At 48.9% G+C, this 10,375-nt stretch overlaps 1 protein-coding gene across 6 annotated transcripts in view; it reads left to right on the forward strand.

The window, feature by feature from the left end:
* The window catches only part of HECTD4 (HECT domain E3 ubiquitin protein ligase 4), a 175,664-nt gene extending 170,857 nt beyond the window's left edge, over positions 1–4,807 (forward strand). For all 6 annotated transcript variants that reach the window (XM_079149465.1, XM_079149467.1, XM_079149468.1 and 3 more), the window contains exons 73-76: positions 1,026–1,192; positions 1,450–1,645; positions 1,848–2,070; positions 2,513–4,807. In XM_079149465.1, coding sequence (XP_079005591.1) covers positions 1,026–1,192; positions 1,450–1,645; positions 1,848–2,070; positions 2,513–2,649 — 723 coding nt within the window. In that variant the 3' untranslated portion in view covers positions 2,650–4,807. The remainder of the gene's footprint in view (positions 1–1,025; positions 1,193–1,449; positions 1,646–1,847; positions 2,071–2,512) is intronic.
* The last annotated feature ends 5,568 nt before the right edge of the window (positions 4,808–10,375 follow it).

A 10,375-nucleotide genomic window follows, 5' to 3' on the forward strand; every position in this document is an offset into this window, starting at 1 on the left:
CAAGGGAGCAACACGTGGGGGCTTAGGTGTCAGTCTGCTGCTCTGGCCCCAGATGTGTCTGTCAGGCACTGCTCTGAGAAGTCCGTGGGGCTCTGGGTGACTACGGGACTGGGGCTGCAAGGTAGCACTGGGATGCAAGACGTATGAGATGGTCCAGCCAAGGCTTCTGGCTGAAGGGGGCCACAGGGCCACAGACGGAGGCAGGCTGTGCTTTTGCCAGCAGGATGCCCGCAGCCTACCCTGGGAAGGTGCCGAGGACAGGGTGGGTTCCAGCCCCAGCTCCACCTGTCACTGTCCTCAGCAGCTGCAGGCTGCTCTCCTTCAGATTATATTGTCATCTCCCCAGGAGCCCCGTATTCTGCCATGCCAAATGGTGGAAGGGAGTGGTCTGTACATCTTCCACAGATAGAATCTAGTCACCTGCCACCACTTAGGTAACAGAAGGACCAGGTTCAACTAACTTAATATTTCTTTAAAAATACATTCACTCTTAAAAGTCATAGATACAGGTTTGGTTTTAGGCGGGGCTGAAGCCAGATTTTCCAATGTCATCAAAAGTCAGTCTTAGATTGGTCACAGCAGTGCACTAATTCCAGCAGCACAGGAAGTGAGGCCGCAGGGTCGCCTCAATGCAGCAAGGCGCCAAGCAGCGGAGGGGACTGTCTGGAATGGAGAGCGGCTAACGCCCCTGGGCTCAGTCCCTGCTACCAGAAATAAAGAGACCATCAGTCTTAGGCCGTCTCCCTGCATGCCGGCAGATGGCCTCGGGAGGACCGGCCTGTCGTCAGTCACACAGCTAAGAGGACTGCCGCTTAAAACAGTATTAGGAAGGCCTCCGGAATTCGGATCTCATTAGCTGGGCCTCGGTCACGGCCCAGCCCTGCACTGGCGGCTCTGAGCAGCGGGGCCCGGGCCCCACCCCACTCGTGTGCCAAGGGGAGACTCGCCCAGCCGCGGTGTCCACCAGATCCCTGAGCGCCACTGTCCAGGGCCTTGGGCTGAGCCTGCCCCTCCTCCGCCCGCAGATCAATGACGAGAGCGAGCTGGAGGCCCTGTGCGCCGAGATCGCCTCCCAGCACCTGGCCACCGAGAGCCCCGACGGCCCCAGCAAGCCCTGCTGCAGGTTCACCTACCTGACCATGACAGGCGAGGAGGTGGAGCTGTGCGGCCGGGGCCGGCACATCCCTGTGGCGTGAGTGCCCGCGGGGGAGCGCACTGGGCCTGGGTCAAGTGACAGGTGGAAGTTCCCAAAGGGAGGGACGGAGGGAGGACATCGGCCCGGAGAAAGATGCTCTTCACGGAGAGCCGTTCTCAGGGCCACACCCCAAGGCCAGAGGGGAGCGAGCTGAGCCACAGGACTGGGCCGGCCTGGGCGCTGGGGTGTGGGGGTGCGTCCCCAGAGCCCCCCATCAGCCCCCACCCCTGGGTGGTCCCCCCCACCCCCTGCAGGTGGGAGAACAAGGACATCTACGCCGCCGCCATCCGGAGCCTGCGGCTGCGGGAGCTGCAGAACGTGGAGTGCGTGGCGGCCGTGCGGGCCGGCCTGGGCTCCGTCATCCCTCTGCAGCTGCTCACCACGCTCAGCCCACTGGAGATGGAGCTGCGCACCTGCGGCCTCCCCTACGTCAACCTCGAGTTCCTCAAGGTGAGCGGGCTGTGCGCGGGACCGCCACCCAGCCACCCTCGCCTCTGATGGCAGGCCCTGTAACAGCCTGCCGCCTCAGCCCTCTGTCCTCACCATGGACGGTCACTGTACCCGTCCTAACTGCCCTGTGCTTGTGGCCCATGTGCAGACCCCAAGGCTGGGAGGCACCAGGCCCACTCACATCCGAGTCTCTCCTCCCCAGGCCCATACCATGTACCAGGTGGGGCTAATGGAGACGGACCAACACATCGAGTTCTTCTGGGGGGCCCTGGAGACGTTCACCCAGGAGGAGCTGTGCAGGTTCATCAAGTTCGCCTGCAACCAGGAGCGCATCCCCTTCACCTGCCCCTGTAAAGACGGTGGCCCCGACACGGCCCACGTGCCCCCCTACCCCATGAAGATTGCCCCCCCAGATGGCACAGCAGGTACTGGCTCTCCCACTCCCATTCCAAGTAGGGACCTCAGGCCCTTCTGCTGAAACGGGCTGCCAGGCCTGGATGACGAGCCAGCAGGGTCCCCCAGATCAAAAGCCAAAACACTGGTGAGGGAAAGGGCCAGCCAGGCAGGAGCCCTGGCAGTACAGAGCTCTGTGGCAGATCTTCTGGCATTTCCAGAGGAAGTGAAAACCCAGAATTGTTCTGATCTCCTGACTGTATCTCAGCGGGGGCTCGGGGTTGAGTCCAGGGCTTCGCTCATGCTAGTCAAGCGCTCTGTGCCAGTGAGCCGTGTCCCCAGCCCTGAATCTCCTAACTTTTTAAACACAGGAAAATTATTTTTTGAAATATTTTGCTGGCCAGAACCCGGAGGCAGAGGCCTCCCACCGCCACAGGCGCCCGGCCCTCTAACGTGGGCCCGTTTCTCCCGTAGGTTCCCCAGACTCCCGCTACATCCGAGTGGAGACCTGCATGTTCATGATCAAGCTCCCCCAGTACTCCTCCCTGGAAATCATGCTGGAGAAACTGCGCTGTGCCATTCACTACCGTGAAGACCCTCTAAGTGGCTGAAGACGACAAGCCCAAGAGTCAGGCTGTCACCAGGGCACTCTGTGCTGATCTGGGAGCCTGCAACTGACTGCAGGTGCTTCCCTCCAGGGCCCAGTGCGAGAAGTTGGCAACATTTTGCTTTTCTGAACTTTCGTCCACGTTCCAGGGCCTCCTGGAAGACTTAACCTTTTGTATTTGTACGTTTTGTGATGGATTGATTCTTCTGCTGCCTGTTTGTGGTATATTTGTAGGATAGTTTAGTTCCCAAACAGTTGGTGTCTAATTTGATCTTCCTGGAAGTTGTCTCATGGTTCCCAGATTCTGATACTACATGGCTCCTGCTGTTCATCATGGGACCATGCAGTGGGAGGCTGGGCATGAGATAACCTCGGCCACAAAGTGTCCTGTTGTTTCCGCAGTGTCCCCCACAAGCACCTGTGGCCAGCCCTGCCTGCTTGCCTCAAGCAGGCATCTGAGGCAGCTCCTGCAGGCCGCCTTCCATCTTGAAGTGGTCGGGCCATTGCCCAAACGTGCAGGGGACACACAGGGAGCTGTATGTGTTAACTTCCTGCTTTAGAATCTGTTCCTGGGAACAGCCCACACTGGTTCCTGTCTCCCACCACAACAACCCGACTGCTACTTGTCTCTTCTGGGCCTCTGGTCTAGCAGTTTCCCCTGGACTGCTCAGGAGCAGAAGACGCAGGGACATTCCTGGCCGTAGTTCAGAGACAGCCTGGATGCGTCCCAGCTGCAGAAGGTGAGGGATACTAAGAGCTGGAGGGACAGTGGTCGAATGGGGCCTTTTCTGAACGTGACTGGATAAGCAAGCACACGATCCAGGCCTGTCCCACCAGTGTGCTCAGATATGGCCCTTGCTCACTGCAAGTGAGGAGCTAGGAAAGGGCTGCAGTGCCCATTTTTAAAAGACTGAGGTGCTCTGCTCAATTCAGGGTCTGCTTCAGCCACTCAGACCTTCAAGTCCAGACGGAGTCTCCAGGGGGTCCCTCTGCCCCTCTGGCTGGCCTACCCAACACCCCTCACACCCCGAGGAAGTGTGTGCCAGGGCTGAGCTGCCTCCAGGTCACCCACTGCCCCAGTACATTTGTGCCCAAAATAAGTCTTTCGTCCAGTGGTACTCTTCAAGAGCCGCACATGCCATCTTGTTGGACAGTCATTTTGGGCCTCGCCAGCTCTTACAGAACTGTACCATTGTATTTATTGTATAATATTGTGCATATGGAAAGTCGTGCGTGAGTGCTGTCTGGAAGCTTCAGCGTGTGGACTGGCTGGGAGAAAGGATGTGCTCCTCTTTGCCATGACCCCGGCCTTTGGAAGACGTGTGGGCTTAGGGTCAGAGTCGCTAGCACCCACCTCCTCCCCGTTATGCTTAGGAAATGCAGTGAGGACCATTTCAGAAAGACCCCCAACCTGATGGCAAGACAAACCTAGATCAGTGGTGACGGCCGATTCAGTCACACGTGATGCAGAAGTCACCCCTAGAGGCCAGGGCCACAAAGCAGGTCCCCTCCTCCAAAAGGAAGATGGTCAGCCGCTGCCTCCTGGGGGTCCTGCCCCCTCGATTGGGCGGCGGGGAGGGGGGTCAAATCAGGAGTATGTTCCTGACAACAAGGATCCTTTTATTTCATTTCTGCATAATGAAAGAGCCTTTGAAATTACTCGAAGTGGTTTTTCCTCCCTGTGTCTGAATTCTTGGTTCCCTCCAACCCTCCTCCCTTGAATGGACTTGGGTTTCTGTCAGCTACCTCCCCAGGAGGGGCTCAGGAAGCGTCCGTTGGCCCATCACTCGATCACATGACAGCTGTGAGTAAGATATCTGCTGCTATCTCAGCTGCTCCTCAGAGAGCACACTGAGGTCCGGACAGATCCAAACTTTGGCCCTAAAAACTACGTGCTGTAAAGTTACTTGATGTATATTTATTATAGTTATTTATGGTTGCATTTAACAGACTTTTCATTCGATCTGATGCTATTTACACTATGCCGTGTAAAGGAAGCTCACTACAGGAAAAAAGTCACACCAATAAATAACCTTCATCTAATTCTGATTTACCCTAAGAGTGTGATCATGTACTCCTGCTGAGCAAGTTCACAGGCTGACGTGCTCAGATGGCTGATACTTAAGTGCCGCCAAGTGGCTAGGAATTAAAATGTTTCTAATGATTATGGTCTCTTTGCACTTGACGTGATTCTTACGCTTTATACTTATGAACTACTCAACCCCTTGAGTCTGTGCTCTCCGTGTAACTGATCAAGGCCAAGCCTAACCCTGCATGTTCTGCCCACCGTCCTGGCAGCCAGACTCTGCTCTTGTGCCTGGTCTGGAGATTTTCTTAAGCAGGTTGTCCTCCCTTGACCAGTCCTCCCTTAGCAGACAGTGCATCCACACCAGCAGTGCAGAAGGGGAATGAATGCGGCGGTGTCCCCAGGGAGCCACCGCTGCTACACCTGGGAGAACCCAAGGGAGTCGTTTCGCTCCCCTCCTGCTGCTTCCTGGGGAGTCTTCGTCCACATCACTTCCCGCCTGTTTTCGACTCCACCTTTCTTGTACTCGGCTATCAAATGCTTGTATCAGCTAACAAATGCTAATGTTTAGTGGAAGGGTCCTGAACATCATCCTCCTGGATGAGGAATGAGCAGCTTTTCTTCCTTCTGCCTGTTACCCCGGGGTGCTGCGAACAGGGAACACAGTCACCACGCACAGCAAGGAGCCCTGTCAGGCTTGAGAAGTCAGAGAAAGAGGCCTAAGCCCTCAGGATCTGCCTGCTCACCAGTGCTGCAACCATGTCCACCTAAAAAGGATGCCCTCCAATGAGAAAATGCTCATCCTCAGCCTTGGGCAGAGAAATAGATTAAAATCACAATGACATCTCCTAACCAAAGGGGTCGAAACACCATCACAGGGGTGGGGAAGGTATGGGGCACTCCAACTCCACCCACCGCCCTGGAGCTATTTTTGAAAAAAAGGTCGGGTGTGAGGTGGCGCACAGCTGCAATCCCAGTGGCTAGAGCAGCTGAGGCAGGAAGATCACAAGTTCAAAGTCGGCCTGAGCAACTCAGTGACCCTGTCTCTAAATAAAATTTAAAAAGGGCATGACCCTGGGTTCAATCCTTGGTACCAAAGAACAAAATCTGAACTAGACTGAAAATCTGGACAGAATCAAAGTCTCACTACTGAGCACCCCAGCCCTTCCCCAGCCACACACCAGATTCACACAGGAGACCAGGAGGCCTCTGAACTGAGTGAAGGACGGACAACTGCACCTGGGGATCCGGGAAAATAAATGCCAGCCAATGGCTGTCGGGTGAGAGGTGAAAGGAGCTCAGACACAGCCAAGAAGCACCAGAGGTTTGAAGGAAAGTCTGCAACAGGAAACGCTAGGACAAGACATTCCCAAGTACTGGAGAAATCCAAAACCCACCTATGCCACACAGGTACTAAAAAAAGACATGGGCGTAAAAAAAGACAAGTATCACTGTACAACATGACACAGGAAAACGCTGGGGGGAAAAGAAAAAAAAAAGGTAGTGAGTGTCCAGACAAAAAGTGATCACTAAATACGTCTTTGAATGGGAAAAGAACACACCACCATACAACATGGTGAGAGTTCAAAATACCTGAAAAGCTTCAAAACAGGGAATTATTTACATGCAACTCCAATGACATCAGACTTTGTAGCAACCTAGAAAGTGAAAGTAAAAATGCTTTCGGTGAGACTTCTACTTTTAGCCAGACCTATAAAAAAGAAAACAAAAGCCAGAAAAAACAATGAACCTAGAAATTACACAAATGATCGAATTAGTTGATAAAGGCATTAGGCCAGTTCTCCACGTGTGAGAAGCTAGACAAACGTACGTGATTAAAGACTTGGGAAACAAACAAACAAAAAACCAAACTCAATATATTTAAGTGAAAAATACTCTGAATGAATTCACAACAGGTTAGAGATGCAGAAGAGGCAACAAACAATAGAAATGACCCATCTGACTGCAGCAAAAACAGTTGAAAAGGACGTCAGTAAACTCGAGCTACTGCGTGTGGTCTTAATACAGGAGAGGAAAGAAAACAAACTGGAAAAGATTAAAGAAATATTGGCTAAAAAGTCTTACAAATTTGGTGAAAACTCAATTCAAGGACATAAACTTAATGACGCAGGCCTAAGAAATAAAGAAGCTGGGTACAGCAACACCCTCCTATAATCCTGGCAATGTGGGACTCTGTCAGGTGGGTGGCAAGTTCTAGCTTGAGTCCAAGGTCAGCCTTGGAAATGTTTGTAAGACATTCTCAAAATAAAAGGGCTGGCAGTAGAGCACAGTGGTAGAACAACCCCAGGTTCAGTTTCCAAACAAACAAAAAAAAAAAGTGGACAAATAAACACCATTACGGACATCCAAAAACTTAATTCATCACCAGGTGACAATTACGATGTCAAAGTCAAGGAAGTCCTTCAAGCAGAAGGAAAACTAACCAGATGGAAATCTGAATCTATAGGAAAAATATAAAAAATAATTACATGGGTAACTAGAAAAAAAAAATGTTAATCAAAAACTCTAAAAGGCAATTAATTGTTCGTGCAGAAGCCGTGGTGCACCTGTCATCCCAGTGACTCAGGAGGATGACAGGTTTGAAGTCAGTCTCAGCAACTTAGCAAGGCTGTAGGGAGTTTAGCAAGACCCTGTCTCAAAATTTTAAAAGGCTGGAGTTGTGGCTTGGCAGTTAAGCACTCTTGGGCTCAACACTGGGTACCTAAATAAATAAATAAATAAAAAGTAAAAATGCCTGGGGATGTAGCTCATCGTAAAACACCATGGCACCCCAGTGGCAGGGGAAGAGAATGGTTCAAACAACACCCTGTTGGGGGATTTATAACAAACACAGAAAAACATGTCTAACGAAGGCTAGAAGGAAATGCAATATACCATTTCCAGTTTTGGTATTGCAGTAACATACCCCCCGAAAAGAGCATAAATCAAAGATGTACAACAGAAACCCTACAAAGGAAGTACTCAAGTAACGATAGAGTTATAACTAGGTATGGTGGTGCCCAGCTGTCATCCAAGCTACTCAGGAGCCTCAGGCAGGAGGATCACAAGTTCCAACCCAGCCTGGGGAGTTTTCTCAAAATAAAATTCAAAAAAGGAGGCAGGAAGCTATTAGGGATATAGTTTAATGGTAAGTGCTTGACTAGGATGATCAAGCACAGGGTGTGATCCCCAATACCACGGAAAAATAAAAGCAAATAGCAAGACGGTGTATTTAAGGCCAACTACCACCAGCAGAGTGGCACATGGCTCTGATCCCAGCAACTCAGGAGACTGAGGCAGGAGGACTGCAAGTCTGAGTTCAGCCTGGGCAACACAGTGAGACCCTGTCTCAAAACATTTTTAAAAAGGACTGGGGATGTAGGTTAGTAGTAAAGTGCCCCTGGGTACCAAGAGAACAAAAACCAAACTACCACCAAATGTAAATACTATTAAGTACCCCAATTAAAAGACAGACTGCTGGACTGGACCAAAAGTGAATTTAAAAATAACCAAGGGGCTGGAGATACGGCTCAGTGGTAAAACGTCATCCGTGAGGCCCTGGGTTCAATCCCCAGCACAAAAAAAAGTATATGCGGCCTACAAGAAAACTACATGTATAGACATAAACAGAATGAAAGCAAAAGTATCGGGGGTGGGGCGATGTACTATCACTAACCAGAAGAAAGTTGGAGTGGCTACATTAATATCAAAGTATATTTCAGAACAAATATTACAAGGAACACAGAGGATTATTTCACAGTACTAAAGGGGTCCATTAAACAAGAGATAGCTACTGTACATGTTTATGCAACTACTGACAAGATTTCCACACAACTGATAAAATTTTAAGGGAAGCCAGGTGCAGTGGCACATGCTTATAATCCTAGCACCTAGGGAGGCTGATGCAGGAGGATCAAGTTCAAGGCCAGCATCAGCAATTTACAAGACCCTAAGTAATTTAGTGAGACGGGTTCAAAATTAAAAAAGAAAAAGCCATGGGGATGTAGCTCACGGGTAACACACCCCTGGGTTCAATCCCCAGTACCAAAGAAAAAAGAATTAATTACATACAATTATACCTTAATAACTGACAGAACAAGTAAACAGAAAACCACTAAGGATATAGTCTTGAACACTGTCATCAATAAATGTATATAATACTCTAACCAACCAAAGTAAAATGCACATTCTTTTCAAGCACATGTAGAACTTTTATGGCCTAGAGAACGCTCTAGATAATTAAAAAAAAGGGAAAAAACTCAGTAATGTTTCAACTCATATAGAGCATGTTCTCTTGACCACAAGTGAAATTAAGTTAGAAATCCATAGCACAGCTGGGCACTGTGACACATGCCTGTAATTCCAGCAACACAGGAGGCTGACACAGGAGATTTCAAGTTTAAGACCAGCCTCAGCAACTTAGCAAGGCCATCAGCAACTTGGCAAGATCCTGTCTCAAAAAAATAAAAAATGTTCAGGATGTAGCTCAGTGGTAAAGCACCTCTCTGGGTTCAATCCCCAAAACGTGCGTGCACACACAATATCACAAACACCTGGAAAATATCTGAATATTTGGAAAATAAGTTACACACTAATAACTAGCCCACTGCTCAAAGAAGAAACCAAATATTTGTAATGCAATGAAAATTAAAAAGCACATCAAAATTTGTGAGATGCAGCTAATGCAGCCCTCAGAACACCTTACAGCAATGTCTCAAATCAGTCAAAGTCAGTTTGGGGCTGGGGATGTAGCTCAGTTGGTGGCCCTGGATTCAATCCCCAGCATCAAAACAAAACAAAAAAAGTAAGCCAGTTTTGACTTTAAGAAACTAGAAAAAGAAAAATTAAACTCAAGGAAACGGAAGCAGAAAAATGAACCAATAGAATCAAAGCAAATTTGTGTTTGCGTGTGGTGCTGAGGACTGAATTCAGGGCCTTGAGCATGCTAGGCAAGTGCTGTACCACTGAGCTATACCCCGAGCTCCTCAAAGCTGATTTAAGATCAATAAAACTTACAAAGCTCTAAAACAGGGATTGGCACACTCTAACCCAGATGGTTTTGTAAGGAGGTTTATTGGGAACATATCACCCATTCATTTGGGTACTGTCTATGGCTGCTTTCCTTCTCTAACAGCATTGCTGAATAGCTGCAGCAGAGAACATGAGTTCTGCGAAGTCTTAATATTTACTACTTGGTCTTTAAAAAAGAGTTTGGCAGTCCCTACCAAAGTCGAACAGATGGGACAAGAAAAGACAAATCATCAACAAGAATGAGAGGTGGTATTACAGAAAAAAGAATCAACACTTTTGATAAATTCGGTAACATAATTGAAATGGACAAATTCCTTGGAAGATAAAACCACTGTGCTAACTCGGAAGAAATAATAAACTGGCCCTATAACTATTGAAACTGATATAAGATAGCATACTTATCCATGAAATACTACAATCAGGAACAAGACTACTATCATCACTTCTATTCAACATTGTTACTGGATTTTCAGGAAAGAAAAAAGCAATACAAGGTTTCCAAGTTCAAAAGGCATAGGTAAAATCATCTTTATTTGCAGATGGCATGATCATGTATGCAGAAAAGCTAATAGAACCTACAAAAAAAGCTACTACAGTTTATCAAGGTTGCGGGATTCAAAGATCAATAATAAAAAAAAATCATAAAGCCAAACGTGGTGGTACAGGCCTGGAA

Source organism: Sciurus vulgaris (assembly GCF_902686455.1).
Source record: "Sciurus vulgaris genome assembly, chromosome: 8".
Classification (NCBI taxonomy): Eukaryota; Metazoa; Chordata; class Mammalia; order Rodentia; family Sciuridae; genus Sciurus; species Sciurus vulgaris.